The following is a 20,768-nucleotide window of genomic DNA, read 5'->3' as shown; positions in this document are numbered from 1 at the left end:
TTCCACTAGACAGAAGACAATTGGTGAAGAAAAAAGGGCCCCAAACAGGCCTGCAGCAAGACCGGATCCGCGTTGCACACGGAAAAGGAAAAAAACTGACGTAGGCGCGCCGGCGTGGGGCAAATGTGACCTCGCTGACGTCACGTATGCGGACGACGCATGGGCGGAGTCGCAGGATGTCGCCCCGCCCCCAGCGCGCAGGGATACTGTGGTAAAAAAGTTTCTGGATCCAGTCTCACGACTGGGGATAATTCTACGTGAAGGAATCTGCGGATAGTAGTCTCCATCAGATATGCAGAACCAGGAATAAAGTACGCAAAACTTTCATCTGCATCATAGGGTCCGCCAGATGGTCATAAACGGAACTGATTTGCAGGCTTATACCTCCCTCGAAGCAAATGTCAATGTGTAACAGAGCTCCCTAGTACAACTTTATTAATACAAAGTCAGAGAAGCTAATATTTTTTTTTCTAAACTGCTTTCCTCCTATTGTGTCAGCCCTAGTGTTTTCATCCTAATAATAGTACTTGATGAACACAAGGATTCATTGCCATTTGTCCAGTTTTCAAATATTTAAAAAATCTAATAAGGGGACATTTTTCAATTAAGCAGCAGTGGATGCTTTCCCCCCTTGTGGAATGAACTCTTGGTTTACCCTGAAGGGGTGTGTTGGCTTGTTGATAACCACCAATAATAATACAGGAAACTATCTATCTAGAAATGGTTTTGTGGTCATCATTTTAGTTTTCCTCAGATCTAACTAAATTGAATTTTAGGACTCTTCTAATATTGAGTAGAAGTATTAGTGAGGAAAACTGGCTAAGGAATTTTCTAATAAATATGAAAATCTGATACTACCTTGGTAAAAAAAGTTGGACTTGTTCTTAATACAAAGTATTATGATAGAACACTGTACAAGGCTCAATCGCAGATAAAGCTTGAAGGTCACTGACCCTTCCAGCAGATAGAATTTCTAACAAAAAGCAAATTTCCAAGTTAGATGCTGCAACAAGACCTTTTGGATAGACTCATGAGTAGACATTAATTTAGAAAGAAGCAGATTCTGTTCCCATGGAGGAGAAGGCTGCTGTCTTGGAAGAAGCATTTTCATGAGTGCTTCCAAAAAGTATTTAATAACTGGAATTGTAAAGCAGGACTTTTGACTTGGGACTTTTTTGTAGGCTGCAATGGCAGCCTAATGAACCTTAATTGAAGAGTACTGCAGTTTTTACTTTACCAAATGTAGCACACATTGTATGATTACATCTTTATGATGACTTGGATCGTGTTTGTTTCATAAGCATAATATTACAAATCTTCTACATGTGCAATTATAGGAAGGTTTTGTAGAAGAAAGTTTGGCTTCTTTAAGTATTTGCATACATTAAGGGAAATTTAGGTGACCGTATTGTACAACCTCAGGAGTAATTTAACCAAATTCACAGACTGTACCTTTGGGTAACTTATTCACCCCTGCATCTCCCATAGAAAACTTGGATGAACAGTAGTTTCTTGTGTGGAAACCACCATTGCTTTGGCCATTCCGGAGTAATGAGGATAATTTTTGCATTGGAGTGCTCCAGCTTCATGAGTACTGTCGGAATCAGGGGTAACAGAGGAAATTTGTACAGAGACTTGCAGGACCAGTTAATCAAAAGAATATCGTCCAATGACTTCAGTTCCCATGTGTTTCTTTTCAGGAGCCACTGCACGCTCATACGAATGATTCTACATTTACATCTACATCAGTGACGAACATCGAACAATGTATTATAATTTCACTTACCTTTTTCATTGTCACGAAATACAATCAGTATATCAAAGATCGCCACATTTATATTAAAAATACATTCTACTTTCTAAATCAAGTAAGATTGAAATTATGTGTAAACAAAATGGAAACAAACTTAAATTTGGATTACATTTTTCAATCATTTGTCATCTCCAAAAACAGTTTTGACTGAACTTGCTGCACTGCTTTTGTTATATGATTATTTACATTGGCCTATGCCAGCTATTTTTCTAATCCTGCAGTAGCCTGAAGCCGTAATAACTTGCATGTTTATAAATTACATTACATAGATGGCAATCATTTTTAAACATCATGTGCCTTGATAATTTTGACTACTGACCTTTCCATCAGGATAGCTGATTTCTCCCCGGATCTCTTCAACGCTACCCTTATGGCCAGAAGTGAGGGGTGCTCCTTGACTAGCTCCAGCGCAGGGATCGTTCTGAAATTATAAACTGTCTTATTCATTGCTTGAAGCCTTTCAATAAAATTACAGCATATTTTTTCCATAAAAGAACCTACATTTTACTACACACGTTTTTACAACGCCGATTTTCAAATGCATACCACTACCTCACATTTAAATTCACTCACATCTGACATACCTTTACCACGCAATCAACTACCACGTACACTTTTACCACGCTTACAGTTACATAAAAATCCAGTCATAGTCTAACACTGCCACCTACTGTTCAAAAATTATAAATTAATCTTAAAATAATATTTTAAACGAAATTATGTATTTTTAAAAAAAATTACATTTATGTCGATTACAGGTTTACTTTTGGGGGAGACCACCACAACCCCCTCTTTTTATTTACTATATATATACTAAATCGCGCATAGTCACCAATTCAAACATATATGCGGTGTAAAGACTAGCGTATTAAAGACTTGCGTAGTAAAAGTAATTCTGATGTAAAAATGCGTTGTACTTGCATTTCATGATAAAAACTTCGGGAAAGGCGGGGGCCGCATCGCCCCCCCCCCCGCAGGTATGGCAGGGCATCGGTCCCCCCTCCCCCTCGTGTCGTCTGTACATGGTGCGGCACGCCCCCACCGCGTCATCATGGCGCCCTTTTCTAAATCGTTTTTGGCCACTATAGGTGTGGCAGGGTATACTCAGACATGAGTCCCTTTCTCACTGCACCATCAGGATTCAAGCAAGCCGGGCCGAAGAAGGCTGAAATGCCAGAAACCGGTCCCCGGTAGCTTGTCTCCTTTCTGGTGAAGAATTGGCTTGGTAGTTTAGTCTGCCCTGTTCCCATGATGCACTGGGCCAGGGACAGACTGATTTGCATATAGCCAGGTTCTGAGCTGGGATGATGCAGTGAGATAAATAACGGTGATGGATCAAGCCCTGATCTTTGGACTGGGTAAGAGTAGTCTGCTTAATTCAGACACTCTGTTCATCACCACCCCTTTTCTAAATCGTTTTTGGCCACTATAGGTGTGGCAGGGTATACTCAGACATGAGTCCCTTTCTCACTGCACCATCAGGATTCAAGCAAGCCGGGCCGAAGAAGGCTGAAATGCCAGAAACCGGTCCCCGGTAGCTTGTCTCCTTTCTGGTGAAGAATTGGCTTGGTAGTTTAGTCTGCCCTGTTCCCATGATGCACTGGGCCAGGGACAGACTGATTTGCATATAGCCAGGTTCTGAGCTGGGATGATGCAGTGAGATAAATAACGGTGATGGATCAAGCCCTGATCTTTGGACTGGGTAAGAGTAGTCTGCTTAATTCAGACACTCTGTTCATCACCACCCCTTTTCTAAATCGTTTTTGGCCACTATAGGTGTGGCAGGGTATACTCAGACATGAGTCCCTTTCTCACTGCACCATCAGGATTCAAGCAAGCCGGGCCGAAGAAGGCTGAAATGCCAGAAACCGGTCCCCGGTAGCTTGTCTCCTTTCTGGTGAAGAATTGGCTTGGTAGTTTAGTCTGCCCTGTTCCCATGATGCACTGGGCCAGGGACAGACTGATTTGCATATAGCCAGGTTCTGAGCTGGGATGATGCAGTGAGATAAATAACGGTGATGGATCAAGCCCTGATCTTTGGACTGGGTAAGAGTAGTCTGCTTAATTCAGACACTCTGTTCATCACCACCCCTTTTCTAAATCCTACCTCCAGAAGGCAAAGATGGAAGGCCAGCGCCAACCCCCACAACCACAAAAGACTTCCCTACACTCAGCAACGACGGACCAGGGGCAAAGGAAGACTTACAAACCCTCAATGACACACAGGATCCCAAATGGCAGACCAACCAACAGCCATAGTAGCGCGCGTGTGGATGGAAGATCATACGCAGAGACAGCTAATCCCAAACAGGACAGCCCAGCACCAACTGCCGCCCCAGGACCAACTGCCGCCCCAGGACCAACTGCCGCCCCAGCACCAACTGCCGCCCCAGCACCAACGGCCGCCCCAGCACCATCCTGTGAGTTAGGATCAGCCATCAACTGGCAGGAACTCATCGCGAAGATTGCAAAAACAGTCGCAGACATGAACATCCACCCGGTGGTGACAATGGTGGCGAGCCTTATCGCCGGACTTTTCCAGGGCGAAGAAAACACCAGCAATGGCTGCAAAATCTAAAAGAAACTCCCTCTTCGTGATGTGGAATGCTAATGGCATTCAGAAGAAAACTGCAGAACTCCTGCACCTGATGGAAACCATGGACATGGATATAGCGCTTATTTCCGAGACCCACCTGCAAGGAAGCCAGAAGCTCAGCTTAGCAAACCACAGGGTATACCGCACAGATCGCACCACTGGAGCCAAGGGCGGAGGAACAGCGGTGATCGTCAGCACAAAAGTGAAGCACCACGAGATCTCTCTACCACCTGTTGGGAGTATTGAAGCAACTGGCATACAGATCCAGACATCTGCAGGCCCGCTGCGGCTGGTCGCTGCCTACTCACCCCCAGGCAAGCTAGTCCCAAAGGACCTGGATGCTTTATTGGACCCCAGCATCCCCACACTAATTGGAGGCGACCTTAACGCCAAGCACAAATGCTGGAACTCTCGGACGGGAAACCGCAAAGGACACGCCCTACTCGCCCATTCAAAGAAGGAGGACTTTGTAGTGGCAGGCCCGACTCAACCAACACACTATCCAGGCTCTGCACTATATAAACCGGATGTTCTGGACATAGTGGTCTTGAAGAATCTCTCCCAGTCTATGGAGCTTGAAACCTTAACAGCGCTGACATCCGACCACAACCCAGTGTTGATCACAGTTGGAGACGTACTTGAAGACCAGCAACAGGGCATCAGGCACAACTTCAAGAAGGCGGACTGGTGCCTATACAAGAGATGCCTGGAGGAGACACTGGTCCCTGGTCCGCTGCAAAGCACTGAAGACATCGACCAGGCGATTCGCCACCTCACAGATTCAATCCACGCAGCTATTGAGCACAGCACTCCGGAACAGAAACTACAACGATGCTCAATCTACGATCTCCCGAAGGGCATCAAGCAGTCAATAGCTGAGAAGAACAGAGCCCGCAGAGAGTGGCAGAGGAACCGCACCCCCGACCTGCTGAAGAAGTATAATGAGCTGACAAGGCAACTGAAGATACAAATAAGCCAGCACAGAGGAGAAAAATGGGAAGCAGCTACAGCTAACCTAAAGGTCTCAGACAACTCTATCTGGAGAATGACCCGCCGCCTGACCGGGAAGAAGGAACCAAACCCACCGATCCAAGGGAAGACTCACCTGGCATGCAGCAACAGGGATAAGGCAGAGGTCTTTGCTGACACGCTGGAGGAATCCTTCAGGCCCAACCAGGCAAGCAAACTGGCAACAGAAGTTGAGCAAGAGGTCGCCAAGCATCACCAGGAGCACCCACCAGAAACAGAAACCGAGCACATTGAGGAATGCTCAATGGGCGAATTACTGGCCCTGGCAAAAACACTAAAAAACGGCAAGGCACCAGGGAAGGACAGAATAGTCAACCAAGCCATCAAGATGCTCCCAGATACCGCAGTGGATCACCTTGCTGAGATATTTAACGCATGCATGCATCACCAGTACTTCCCAAACGCCTGGAAAGAAGCAAGAGTCGTCGTATTCCCCAAGGCTGGGAAACCACTACGAGATCCTGCAAACTACCGCCCCATAAGTCTGCTATCTGGCCTATCAAAACTCTTTGAAAAAGTTATCCTCGCCCGTCTCGTGGATTTCGCAACAAGCAACAACCTCCTTGCTAAAGAACAGTTTGGGTTCCGGAAAGACCACTCAACCAATCACCAACCCCTCAGAGTTGTGGACATCATCAGCCATGGATTCAACATCAACAAGTCTACTGGAGTAGTCTTTCTGGATGTAGCAAAAGCATTTGACCGAGTATGGCACGAGGGTCTGCTTTACAAACTTATCAAGCTCCAGTTTCCCAGCTACCTGGTCAAGCTACTGTCCAGCTACCTGACAAAACGGACCTTCCACGTGGCGGTGCGAGAAGAATGCTCATCGCCACGCCCAATTCTTGCTGGGGTGCCTCAGGGATCAATCCTAGGACCATTCCTCTTCAACATATTCACAAACGACATCCCCACGGACCTAAAGAAGACTGATCTTGCCCTTTACGCCGATGATGTTGCAGTCATCTCTCAATCCTTCAGCGACAAAGAAGTGGCTAAGAACCTGGAGACATCACTCGGCAGACTCTCCGAATGGTACAGCGACTGGCAGATAACCTTAAACACAGGCAAAACCACTGCAACATTATTTACCAGGAAGCAGAACAGGAACCACCCACAGATCCTCCTCAATGGGGACAAGGTCAAATGGGAAAACAGCAGCTCCTACCTGGGGGTGACTCTGGACTCTAAACTCAGCTGGAGAAACCACATAGAGAAGACCTGCCAGAAAGCAGCATCCAAACTGGCTGCATTATACCCACTCCTTAAGACTAAGTCGATGCCCATGCAGAGCAAGGTACGAGTAATCACTGCAATAATTCGACCAACTATGACATACGCTTCACCAGTTTGGAGTGGCTGCCGCCCACATCTTCGGAAGGACCTACAAAAACTACAGAGTAAGGCCTTACGGATTGCAGCAGGTGCTCCCATGTTCACACGAACAGCAGACCTCCACAGAGACCTAGGCATCGAGATGTTGGACGACCATCTCCTCAAACTCAACAGGACATTCTACAAAGGACTGGATCAAAAAGAAAACCCACTGATCCGGAAACTTGCAGATATCTCTACAAACCCATTTGACCGCTACCCGCGTCCCATTGAAGCGCTAACCCTGCGAACCTGAAACAGCAACGCAGCATCCAAAAACTCATTACTGCCTGAAGGCAAACGCCGGCAGATACGCAAAACTCACCGCTGCCCTGATGGCATAATAGCCTCGGCAAGCACCTAAAAACCGCTCACTGCCGGCTGGCATTATAGCCGCGGCAGGCACCCAAACCTCAACACTAACAGAAGGATCTACACGGACAAAGACGAGACTCTCGAAGGAAACATGCTGACAATTCTGCAAACACTACTGACCGCTACCCGCGGCCCATCACTGAACTGACCATGTGATGCAACCTCAACTGTGACAAAGCGTCACACACCAATAAGACAACCTAAACAGCGACTACAAAATTCCAAACGAATATGGAGTAATGAGGCTATTGCCTCGGTATCCAAAAACTCACCACTGTCAGAAGGTATCTGACAGGAGAAGACAAGAATCAGGCCAGGCGTCCTCTTGTTCCCGCTCTCCCCAGGCCTGCCCTTTGCCCCCCCAGCTTTCTAGGAGGCTGTGATCTTTTTCTCTTATATTTTTGTTTTTGTTACAGGGATCGCGTCGGGACGTCGGCGGACTTCTGTAATTTCCCCCCCTTGCAGGTCGGTTCGGAGGGAGCGGTTTGGAGCGTGCAACATCGCGGAGACCGGGTGCAGGCGACGGAGCGAGAGACGGCATATCCGGTTTTCTGTTGGACACTGAGCTTGGTCGGAGGTCCAGGTGATTTGGTAAAACGCACGCACTGCGCTTACAGGTACCGGAGCAGGGGATAAGGCGGGCGGTGCAAGCAGGGTCTGATCCCCGTACCGTCCATTGCGGTTTTGGCAATTTTGGTTTACCGCTTTTGTCCTCGTCTTCTCCGAGAGTAACGTGGCAGGGTCTCAGGCGGTGCGGTGCACCCGGGTTCGTTCCCCATACTGGCCTTGGCTGTTTGGGCAATTTTGTTTAGCACATCTGTTCACTGCATGAATTAGATATCTATGTTAGAAGCGGTAATTTTTTCGGCACAGTGGTGAGATAATTGGGGGAGGATTAAGCACATGATACCACTACTGCTACTCATGGAAAGTGCTCCGATACCTATTGTTTGAGGTTTTTCAGCTGGATACCCGCTTTCAATCTTAAGTGAACTTATTTTGTGAATGCCAAACTGCAAGGTTGAATAAGTTTAGCGCCTCTGTGCCCGGATTTTATGCTAATCTTTTGTTTTTTATCGTAGGACCACATCAAGGGAAGCTCCGTTTGCTGGGGAGTGAAGCTGTGGATAACGCTAACAGGGGACACAGGCAGGCCTGCACTTCACTGCTTCTAGAGGGCCGCCGGGCTAGAGTGTGCTCGCCCAACACCCAGGCTAGCTGGTGTGTTGCGGTCACAGTTGCGTGGTGCTTACGGCCAGTCTGGGTACCTCCAACGTCAACAGGTGAAAGCGGTGCATGGTTCGCGAGGACAGTGCAGTCACAGGGCAGGGCGTAGGGTACGTGGCTGGGGTAATTGAAAGGGGATGGCTAGTAGACGCGGCGCAAAACGTCCAGCGTGGAACAGATGCTGGAAGGGATGATGCGTAATATAGCAACAATGAATAGGAAATGGAGAAAGGTGGACCAGTTAGGGAAAAGCGTCGCGGAGCTCAGACAGAGATTAGATGAGGAGACTGAGCCAAAAGGCAGGCCCAAGCGAACGATGTTGCCTTCGAAACCTTGGGGGGAATTGGACCCACTCCCAAAGCGGGTTAGAGCCAGGAAGGAAAAATGTCACGTTCCAAAGCCTCTTGGGGATGGTCCTTCAGGGGAGCGGCCCTCAGGAAGCCCAGTGACACCAATATCCCCGCACCTATTCCCCAGACTCCTTCAATCCTGCCACCAGCTACGCCAGTGCCAACACCGTGTCCATTACCCCCACTGGTCCCGGTCATAACCCCGGTGGATCCCACGTCTAACCCCACCACATCCACGGGGATCCCTGTCCCAGGCGCGATCCCACCTACCCCAGTCCTGCCACCAGCAGTGGTTACTCAGGTGTCGCCAGAGCTGGTGGCTCAGATAGCAGCAGTTCTCCAATGGCTAGGAAAGGGGGAATGTTGCCATCTTTAGTAGGCGTCAGAAGTAGGGGAGGATCCTTTAGTAGAGGCACACAAGATGGTGGCAAAGATTATGGCTACCCCAATCGGCGTGGGGCCGAGTATTCCTACCCCACCCCAAGCGGCGCAACCAGAGGGTATCGCTGGAAAAGAGAAGATGTTAGAGCCGGCGGGTGCTGGGGATATAGGTAAGGAGGTGCCATTACCATTGCTAGGATCAGGTATATTACCTTCTAGAAGGGAGCATTTGGCAAGGCATGTGACACAAAAGGTGAAGGACTTGATTAGGCCCGTGCATATGTCAATATATTTTCCTTAATTGTGGTTAACAGGGAAATGGAGTATGCTAGGAAGCAGAAAGATTGGATGTTGCCTAGCGAATGGCGGGTGGAAATGACGAGATTCAGAGTGGAGGAGACTTTGTCCAATTGGATTAGGGCGTTTTCTGTGTTTATGGCCATTATAGCTGAGCGTTCACCTAACTTATAAGCAGAAATGGCATACTACCAGTGCAGGGTTACAATGTTGCATGATAACTAAGGGGGCACAGCATGGAAGGATTATGACATGAACTTTAGGAAAGCTAAAGAATTTGACCGATAACTTACCTGGGACCAGGTTGACTCGATATCATAGCTCAATCACTTTACTACAAGTCAACAGAGTAATCCAACCAAAAGCTGGAACAAAGGTTACACCCCAAAAACACCTCGGCCCTTTCGTCCAGCGCAGGCTGGGGGCACGCCCCCTGGTGCAGGGAACAATGGGGGGTGAAAAGGGGTTTGGTGGGATTTTTATAAGCGATCATGCACCAGGGCACAAGTCTAGTGTAAATTTAGACACGCATGCTCCATATGTAACCAGCCGTCCCACCCTGAAACAACATGCCGCAAAAGAGGTAACGCATCCTGGAGATAGGGGAGGAAAGAAACATGAATAATAACAAGGTACAGCTTGTGTCACGATCTCCCATTGATGTGTTGGCTATGACCCCCTGGCTGAACAAGTGCCCAGATCATGCGACTGCTAGGATGTTACAAGAAGGTTTCTTATATGGTTTTAGGATCCCAGTGGTAGATTACAAAGGGACCCCAGAGTGTAGAAATCAGCTGTCTGTTAGAACTAATCCAGGGGTGGTAGAGGCCAAGATTACAAAAGAGTTGCGTTTGGGCAGAATTGCGTGTCCTTTTAATCACATCCCTGTCCAGAATTTTGTTTGCTCACCCCTGGGCGTGGTGCCAAAGAAGGAGGAGGGCAAGTTCAGGCTGATTCATAATCTGTCAGCACCTAGGGGTGCTTCACTGAATGACGCCATCAATGAAGACATCTGTAGCATGAAATATGCCTCCTTTGACTAAGCAGTTGACATGCTAAGGGCTCTGGGACCAGGGGCTTTGTTGGCGAAGTCATATATTGAATCCGCCTTCCGACTACTGCCGGTTCATCCTCTAGATCACCATTTGCTAGGTTTTTCATTTCAAGGAAAATTCTATATGGATATGTGTATGCCCATGGGTTGTTCTGTCTCTTGCGCCTACTTTGAGAAATTCAGTTCTTTTTTGGAGTGGGTCTTTAGATGGATAACTGGGCACCCACACGTCATGCATTATCTGGATGACTTTCTTTTTCTCTGGTCGGCGGAGAAAGCTCTGAAAGGGTGGTGGCGCCTCCAGGGGACGGCCTCTGACACAAGGCAACCGATAGGTTTGGAGCGGCTGGCAACACTACTAAATGCCCTCGGGCATTTGCAGTTCAGCAGGGGAAGTGCTGTTGTTTAGAGCGGCCTTCTCACTGGCCTTTTATGGGGCATTCAGGGTAGGGGAGCTAGTGGCCAACAAACAGGATCTGCAGGGGGAACTCCAGCAAGAACATGCCCAGATATTAGGTGATACGCTGTTAATTACTATTAAGAAATCAATGACTGATCAGGAAGCCTGTGGTGAGGGGCTGGTACTTCATCGGGCACTAACAAACCCATGCTGCCCAGTGATGCACGTGGATGTCTTCCTCAACCAGAGGGTAGGTGCAGTCGGGGGAATGGTGTTGATGCATGCAGATGGTACCCCACTTACCAAGTTCCAATTCAAAAGGGTGTTGGCTTTGACAATTGACAGGACGGGTCTGAACCCAAAACACTTTGGGACCCATTTGTTCTGAATAGGGGTTGACACAGAGGCGACTGCTAGGGGGTTACACAATAGCAGCGTGAAAAGAATTGGGAGATGGTCTTCTGATTGTCACAAGCGTTTTGTGCGGCTGAACATGTTGTGAGGGTGGCAGAACAATTGGACTGATGCCTGTATTGTTTGTTTGCTTATATTTCAGTTTCTCTATCCGGTCACGGAGGGCGGAAACTGCCATCTGGACACCACCAGCAAGTATCTTCACCACGGCAGACACAAGCACAGGTCAAGGACGCACATGTTGTATGGGTTATTGGTCATTCTTACGTAAAGTATGTCAAATCTGTTTTTCTCTTAACATACACATAATTTTCAAATACAGGCTAACAGTCATTGTAGGAACCCTGTTTACAAATCACCACATTAGTTAGGAGACTATAATCTTTACCAGTGCAAAAAACAGTTTATTAAAAACAATACAGTTTAAGTTTGCATTCATACAACAATTATACATTCAAATAGACATTATTTATTAAAAAAAACAAAGAGTCGACGCGGCGTTTCGGTGTCTTGTGTTGATGATAACACCTTCTTCAGGACGGGGTTTTTTAGTTAAAAAAATCTCTAAAAGGCAAGATTACAGAAACATAATCAACAGGGGCCTATTATATACTGACGTTAGCATTGACACAAAATTATCACAAATACGAACTGTGCACATAAATTAAAAACATTTGTGATCCCTACATTCACATTTGTATACAGAGAGAGACAATCCCTTTTTTCTATACATTTGTTACAGATGTAAACACCAGGTAAAGTTACATCATGTCTAGGGTCTCTGTTATTTACACTTTCATTGAGTGTTTGATACAAGTAACCACATTTGACCCTGGTAACCAGAGATATTGTCTAAATCAGGGTTTGATCCTTCTATAAATTCATTGTTTGCTTGCATCACACATACCCTTTTGTCGCAACAAGATTAACTCTGTACTGCCTTCTAGTTATCTTTGTTGTCCCATGCAAATACCTATGCAAATATATAATGGGGCGCTGCAGTATTGTCATAATTCATGACCCACATCTATGATGTAAGGTTCAAGGATATTCTATCATTGATTAAAGGGTAGCATTTGTCCCATAGTTCTTACCTTTTTCTTGCGTATCGGCCTCCCTGTCACCTGGTCCTCATACAGCTTCCCCATGGAATGCTTTTGCTTGCTACGAGCTCCCTTTTATTGGGAGATTGGGCGCAATGTTTTCCATCATTAAGCGTGTATGCTTGGTTCTTTATGGTCTGTCTCTGTAAAGAGCGTCGGCCATTTGTAAATGTCCGTGATACGGGTCTAAGCTATATCAAATCTGACACCGATTTAAGATACTCCCTTAGTATCGGGATTTTAAGAAATATTACTGGAGTTCCTTTATTTTCTAATTGCCCGGTTGCTGTATTTCTATTTACTACAAAAATATTGGCGCGCAGTGTGTATAGTGATAAAAAAGCGCAATGTAAAATATAATACCGGATTTTGCCTGTTATATAGTACCCACTATTTTGGGTTTATTTTTAATATAGGAATATTTGCACTCAATATATGGTATTTGGGAGCACGATATGGGGATTGCGTAATCGCGTTTCTTTGGGGGAATGCGTCGGCCATCTTGGAGTTTATAAGCTCAAAATGTCTATTATGGTCCGTAGTCTATTTCGGCTGCAAGTCTAAGTGTTTATAACATCCCAGGTGGTATTTGTGTTACGATAGTGTACTTTGTGCAGATGTTGAACAAACTAAATGCGTGATTATGGGTGTCTCTAGTAATTTTAGACGCAATAGTAAGATTAAATAGTCGCGTGTCTACCGAAGAATGCGTCGGCCATTTTTAGATATCTGAGATCAAACATTGGTAGAAATTAATTTTCTGACCTCTAACCAAAAAGACTCAAGTTACGTCTGGTTCAAAAATTGTGATTTAACAAAAGGAACATTGTATTTCTGTCCTTTGCAGTTACATGTTGTATAGCTGAAATGATATACGGTGGTCACCCCTGATACAGCACAGATAATATAAATGAATACTTATATCCAGGTAATGAACTTTTTCATTTATCATGGAGTAAGAAGTATAGTGAGCATAATAGAATTTGGGTCTATCTGATTTATGAAATTTACCCTCTAGGTGGAACAATTTTATCTAAACAACATCGAATGAAGATAAGTCCATGAGAGTCAGATTAATGATTGAAAAAAACTGTATCCTCATGAGACTTCATATGCCCTAAATCCCTCAAAATCTCTGAGGTAGGTTAATAAATGCTGACTGATGAAATAGGGATTGCATGGGACAACAAAGATAACTAGAAGGCAGTACAGAGTTAATCTTGTTGCGACAAAAGGGTATGTGTGATGCAAGCAAACAATGAATTTATGGAAGGATCAAACCCTGATTTAGACAAAATCTCTGGTTACCAGGGTCAAATGTGGTTACTTGTATCAAACACTCAATGAAAGTGTAAATAACAGAGACCCTAGACATGATGTAACTTTACCTGGTGTTTACATCTGTAACAAATGTATAGAAAATAGGGATTGTCTCTCTCTGTATACAAATGTGAATGTAGGGATCACGAATGTTTTTAATTTATGTGCACAGTCCGTATTTGTGATAATTTTGTGTCAATGCTAACGTCAGTATATAATAGGCCCCTGTTGATTATGTTTCTGTAATCTTGCCTTTTAGAGATTTTTTTAACTAAAAAACCCCGTCCTGAAGAAGGTGTTATCATCAACACAAGACACCGAAACGCTGCGTCGACTCTTTGGTTTTTTTAATAAATAATGTCTATTTGAATGTATAATTGTTTTATGAATGCAAACTTAAACTGTATTGTTTTTAATAAACTGTTTTTTGCACTGGTAAAGATTATAGTCTCCTAACTAATGTGGTGATTTGTAGACAGGGTTCCTACACTGACTGTTAGCCTGTATTTGAAAATTATGTGTATGTTAAGTGAAATACTATCTTGTCCTTGACAGCGTAGATACCCCTTGAGCCTTCTGGTTGGGTTAGTCTACGCTGTAGGGTATATACCCCCACCATCTAGGGACTTCTTGTGTTTTTTTGCATATTTGTTTACCCGGTCCCTCACTGGTCTTTAGGGTACCTCCCTCATTGTGTTGTGAAAATCTGTTTTTCTGACAGGTAATTACAGACGGAGGGTGAGGCAGGGAGGTTTCAGGGTTTCCTTCCATGGGAGAGTGGGTCTCTGGCTCAGTCAGTTTAGGGGGTTTGTTACAGAGCTGCTGAACAGACACATCCCGCCACCCACGGTAGTTATCTTGCACTTGGGCGGCAATGATCTGGTAAATCTGGGGAGAAGGGTCCTGATGGAGGAGATAATCTCGGAGGTAGGCTGGTTGGCCAAGACATGCCAGGGCTGCACCCTAGTTTGGTCCCAAATGATGACAAGGTTCAGTTAGAGAGGAGGGGAGTCTGTCAAGGCGTGGAATCACTCGGTAAAGAGGATTAATAATAAAATAGAGAAGTTATTTAGGTCAACCTAATTGCAAAACATTGCACATGGGTGTGTCAGGGGGGAACAGGGCTTCTTACAAGATGGTGTGCATTTGACTGGGGTGGGTAATTACATATTTCTTGAGAACATCATGGCTTGGCTAGGGGGTTTAAGGTCAGGGCATGACCTTTCAGTGTAGGAGGATAGGGGGGGCCAGATAGTCGGGCAACTACGCTGGCCTGTGGCGGTAAGGTCATGATTGGTGAGCAGTCACTTTAAGGTCCTTAGGGGGCGGCGCCATTCTTGAATGGGGTCGCCCAGGGGGAGGGGCAAGTGGTCTCTCCTAGAACTCCAGGGGCGGTACATCCGGTTGGATCGATGGGAGGGGGGGGGAGGGGGGGAGGCAGGGGGGGGAAACGCTTTTTTTAGGCTGGTTAGCCACCCTGCTCATGCACTATGACGTCAATACACCGCGCAGAGTGCAAGGGCCCCCCCTTTGTTAAAGGAGTTCAGGGAGCGTACAGGGGTAATCGGGGGGGGGGGGAGGGGGAGAGGGAAGTACCCTTTCAGTAAACGGGCCCTCTGCGCATGCGCACTCATACGTAAGGGCATGGCTAATTGATAAGGATCTGACACCGGTTAGAGACCTTGCCGTAGGCCCAAATAGGATATGCAGAAAAGTACTAATGTGTGATTATGATTCAAAAGTATTAGCTTTGGATAGGAATACTTTGTATTAGAATTATGTTAAGGTTAACCCTTTGATACCTGTCTACATGAATTGTAATCTAATGTCATTTAAGTTTTCTGCATATAATTTTAATAATTGTGGGAGAAACACTAGGCAGGGGAGGGGGGTGGTCGGTAGTCCCTGACCATAGTGGTAATGGCTGTCCCCCGTACAAAAGCTATATTAATATGGATGTCCAGCAATAACAAGAGATACTATACGTTTATCAACACAACTATTTATAGATAAGCAACATGCTGGAATGGAACACAGGAATCCTAAACGCGTTCCCGCCTCTCCCTCCCCAAGTTCTGAGGATAATTAGGAGTGACTGTACCTAAGTCATCATAGTGACTTAAAACTAGACTAATAGAGTGTGCTACCCGGAACTTCTTGGCATGCATGTCTGTCCCCCAATCAGGTTACCACTCTGAAAGGATATTCTGTCGCAGCGCCTGGGCAGGGTGCTGCACCTGAACAATCTACATCTACATGTGTGACGCCAGTTAACTGCGTTCGATCTGTCACCATAACTTGTGGATATCATTCTTGCAATCAGGTGTCAGTGTACGAAGTCCATTTACGCTGGGCACTGGATCAGCCTTGTGTGGAGTCAGAATGACAGACCCTTTGTAAGCCAACATGTCTGGTGTTTTATCGTTTGGTTAGACCTATGCCCACAAGGGCCATTCATTGGGCATTATTAAAGATTGTTTGTCAGCCATTTCAAACTTTTTTGCTATCGTCAGACTAACAATACTTGTTTAAGTCACATGTGTACTGTGAAGTGGACACTTCTTGTCATCTAAAGAGGTCCCAAATTAGAGATCAACACACTGGTACCAACATTTGTTTTCTGCTCAGTGTCTGAGAGAGCAAAAAGAGTCCTGCAAGAAACTGACATCAGCGCACATGAATGGCATTTATATATATGGCTTTGCTCAGTCCCTTCTGTGGGCAAAACAAAACCTACCTAGCTGAACGCAAGAGCACCGCTATGAAAAGTTTCTGCATCCAGTCTGGCGCATGGGGAATATTCTAAAGGTGAGGAATCTGCGGTCAGATAGAGTATCCACCAGAAAGAGCATTACTGAATGTAACTAACTTGCTCTTTTGGTGGTGAACCACCAAGTAGCTCACCATAATCCAACACTTGATCAAATATTTTTGACTGCTCACTCCTCCCCAGTACCTACAGTTGTTCACGCTTTCTTCTCCTCTAAGCAGGAACCCAACTGCCTTGCCTCTACTCCTACAGACAGGGAGATAAAAAGAAGAACAAGTTACTTACCTTTGGTAATGCCTTATCTGGTAGAGACTATCTAGCTGCAGATTCCTTACCTTAGAATTAACCCCTGGTGTCAGACTGGATCCAGAATTTTTTCATGAGCAGTGCCCCTGCACGCCCGTAGGTGGAATTGCTCGGCTCCACATGGCATATTCAGCTGCACTGGAAGGGATGTGAGCGATGCCTATATAGGTGCCATGCCAGCATATGGATGTTAGTTTATTTTCACGACTTTGCACGCCAGGAGCGGAGCCACAAAGAACACTGACAACTTCTGTGGAAATTGAGGGCACTGAGAGGGGAAAACCCTGTCACTAGGAATCTGTTTGCAGAGCAGGGAGGATTGAGGGTCTGAAAGGAATCTGCGGCTAGATAGAATCTCTACCAGATAAGGCGTTACCAGAGGTAAGTAACTTGTTCATCTGGCACAGACTTCTAGCTGCAGATTGCTTAACTTAAAATAGATACACAAGCAATAATGTCCCAGAGGCGAGTTTGCAAAACAATTAAACAACAAAAAGCCCTGCAGGACCGAACAGGCAAAGTGCCCGCACAACCAGGAGGACCGGACTGACCGGACAGTAGTGTTTTGTGAATGTGTGCAGAGAGGCCCACGCTGCTGCATAGCAGTTGTCATGTCCTTCTAGAGAAACTGGCCCGCAGAATAGCCCTGGAGGACAGGATTCGGGCCATAGAAATGGCCAATATGAGTTTAGGACCCATCAATGGTGGCAGCAATATAATACCAAGGGACAGAGAGGAAACCTTTGACCCCAAAGGGATTGTTCCAAAGTATACAGAAGGTGATGAGATTATAAAATGGTTCACAGCCTTTGAGAGAGCCTGTAGTGCTAGGAAAGTCAGCCAGAAGTATTGGGACTCTCTCCTCTGGGAACTGTTCTTTTGGTAAGTGCAGGGATAGACTCCTGACACTAACAGAAGCAGAGTCCTATGACCACATGAAGGGTACCCTGATTGAGAACTTTAGACTCACCACTGAAGAATAGAAGGTTCAGGGAGACTTGAAAACCCAAGAGTCAGTCCAGAGTAGATTTTGTAGACTTTTCAGTGAAAACACAAGCCAGCTGGTTGAAAGGTAACAAGGTGCATGACTATGATGGGTTGTATCATTTAATTATGAAGGAAAATCCAATTTCTCCCCAAGAATTGGGAAAGACGGTGGCCCACCGGGGCAAGACTAGGGTGACCAAAAGAAAGGTGCTAATAAGCCTCCCAGGGTAAAGAGGGTGAACATCCTAAGGATAAAGTATAGAGTCTTCTAAATGCCCCTAACATCCTGCTAAGGAGGGTGGGCCCCAAAACTCTTTACAACCAAAAACTGGGTACCAAGGTAAGAACTGGGGTCCCAAAAAGGCATGGTGTCACAACTGTCAGCAGTCTGGAGACTCTGCCTGTCCCAAAAAGAATCCCCCTAGTATTGCTCCAGTTAGAACTGGAATAGAAGGGTTCCAGGTGGGATCCCTAGTGTGCCCCAAGCAAATCAGAGTGCACACAGAAGCTACACTAGTCTCTGAGGGTGGGGAGAACCATGCAACCTTAGCTGTTTGTCCAACTAATATGGAAGCAGCCCTTGATTAATGGGATTAGGGTAGAAGCCCTGTGAGATAGAGGTGCGAGTGTCACCATGGTACCGGACTGGACAGACTTATCTCGTCATGAACGCTGGCAATGTCACTAAGGACCATCCCATGGCGATAGTGACCCTAGAATGGGGAGGGGTTACTGGTCTGAAACAGGTAGAGGTCTCTACTGCAATCCCAGTCCACTGTCTGCTAGGGAATGATTTGGAGTCCTCAGCTTGGGCTGAGGTCAAGCCCAGGTCCCATGCAGCCATGCTGGGAATTCCTGAATGGGTGTGCATAAACACCAGAGCACAGAGCAAGGTCCAGTGTGAAAAAGAGATGTAGAAGCCTTAAATGATGGATCAACCCTCCAAGAGAAAAAGAAAGAAGACTAAGAAACCAGCTTCTGAACAGCCACAAGCTCATGTCCCCTTTCCCCAGGGAAAAGACATGTCGGACCCAGAGGGAAATGAGCCCCAGAAACTTGGGCCTTACACAGCAGAGCTCCTACGTTCAGGGAGACCCTGTAGGGAAGAGCTGTGCCAAGGGCAGAGGACCTGTCCTACTCTTGGAAGCCTGAGACAGCAAGCTGCTGCACAGAAATAGGGAGAGGTCAGTGACTCCCACAGGTCCTACTGGGAGGAAGGGCTCTACACGGAGGCCAGATACCCCAAAACTGGTGCCACCAGGCGAATGGTAGTGCCTCAACAGTTCAGAGAGTTTCTCCTCACACTGGCACAGGACATTACCCTAGCTGGGCATCTTGGCCACTGTAAAACTTGGAGCAGGTTTCTCGGCCACTTCTACTGGCCAAACATGTCCCAGAAGATGAAGGAGTTTTGCAACTCCTTTGCCACCATCCAAGCCAGTAGAAAGGCAGGTGCCCACCAAAAGCCCCCTTTAATTCCACTTCTGGTGGTTAGAATACCCTTTGAAAGGATAGGGATTGACATGCCCGGTCCCCTTAACCCTCCAACTGAATCAGGTAACAGATTTGTGCTGGTACTAGTGAATCATGCTACCAGACATCTTGAGGCAATTCCCCTCAGGACTACCACTGCTCCTACAGTGGCTAAGGCATTCATTGGTATCTTTACCAGTGTGGGTATTCCTAAGGAGGTGGTGTCAGACAGAGGTACAATCTGCATGTCTGGCTACTTGAAACACATGTGGACTGAATGTGGAGTGACTTCCATGTTCACAACCCCATATCACCCACTACCTAACGGCATGGTTGAAAGATTCAACAAGATTGTTAAAGGTGACCATGGGACTTCCCGAAAAACATAGGAGGAGATGCGATGTTCTTTTGCCATGCCTGCTTTTCGCTTACAGAGAAGTGCCACCGAAGGGAGTAGGTTTTTTTCCCCCTTTGAACTTCTGTTTGGACATCTAGTAAGGGAACCACTTTGTCTAGTTAAGGAAAGCTGGGAGAGCCCTGTCAAAGAGCCTAAATAAGATGCTGTGGACTATGTACTAAGCCTACATTTCAGGTTGGCAGAATACATGGGTAAGGCAAGCAAAAACCTTGAGGCCAGCTAAAAGCTTCAAAAACTCTGGTATGAGCAAAAGGATGCCATAGATGAGTTTTCCAACCATGGCAGAAGGTATGGGTGTTGGAACCTGTGGCACCTAGGGTACTTCAAGACAAATGGAGTAGTCCCTACCCTGCCCTCGACTGGTGAGACCTAGCTTTTTGACCATTGCCCTTTGGAGCTACCTCGATAGCTGTAGGGGAGATGGACTGTGGACCGCCTCCACAGCCATCACCTACCCAGCTGGTCATTGGACAGACTTTCCTTCGTCTCTCCTGCAGTTATCTCGCTCCTTCCCCCTACACCCCTCCCCCATACCGCCCTATTTTTCCTTCCTCTATGCTCCTTTAATGTTTTTCGTATAACTGATGTAACCTGTAACTGTTAAAACTGTGTAATAATGTGAAACCTAATGTAAAGCGCTCTGATACCCACGGGTCTAGCCAGCGCTATATAAAACTCATTAAATAAATAAATAAATACCTTGAAAGGAAAGGTGAGGTCACCCATTTGGTTGACTTTAGCACTAGAAGGAGCCCCAAAATAGTCATCCACGGTAACAGCCTTAAACATTTCCACTACAAGGCTAAATTGACTATGATGAAGGTCACTGATGAGGATCAGGAAGCAGAGAGTGAACATCTCCCTGATCTCCTCTCCAGCAGCTACAGATGGGTCAGTGGATGGAGTGGTCTATTCGCACACCCTCTCTGCCACAGCAAACTGATTGCAGGCAAGTCCTGGAGCCGTAGGCTGGGCTCTTCTCCTTAACCCATGGACAGGCACACCGGTGTACCATGATGTGGACCCTGGAGACAGCCTACCTGTCAAAAACAAGATCAGTCCACAGTCGGACCATGTTAAG

The 20,768-nt window shown here is 46.2% G+C and overlaps 1 protein-coding gene across 2 annotated transcripts in view; it reads right to left on the bottom strand.

Moving 5' to 3' along the window:
- CPAP (centrosome assembly and centriole elongation protein) overlaps positions 1-20,768 on the bottom strand; it is a 354,772-nt gene that overhangs the window by 95,477 nt on the left and 238,527 nt on the right. For both annotated transcript variants that reach the window (XM_086935221.1, XM_086935222.1), the window contains one exon: positions 2,133-2,234. In XM_086935221.1, the coding sequence (XP_086791347.1) occupies positions 2,133-2,234 (102 nt within the window). The remainder of the gene's footprint in view (positions 1-2,132; positions 2,235-20,768) is intronic.

The sequence above is a fragment of the Lissotriton vulgaris genome, chromosome 8, assembly GCF_964263255.1.
Source record: "Lissotriton vulgaris chromosome 8, aLisVul1.2, whole genome shotgun sequence".
In the NCBI taxonomy this organism is placed as follows: Eukaryota; Metazoa; Chordata; class Amphibia; order Caudata; family Salamandridae; genus Lissotriton; species Lissotriton vulgaris.
Note: the sequence above shows the minus strand (reverse complement) of the source record. Positions and strands in the feature narration are given on the sequence as shown.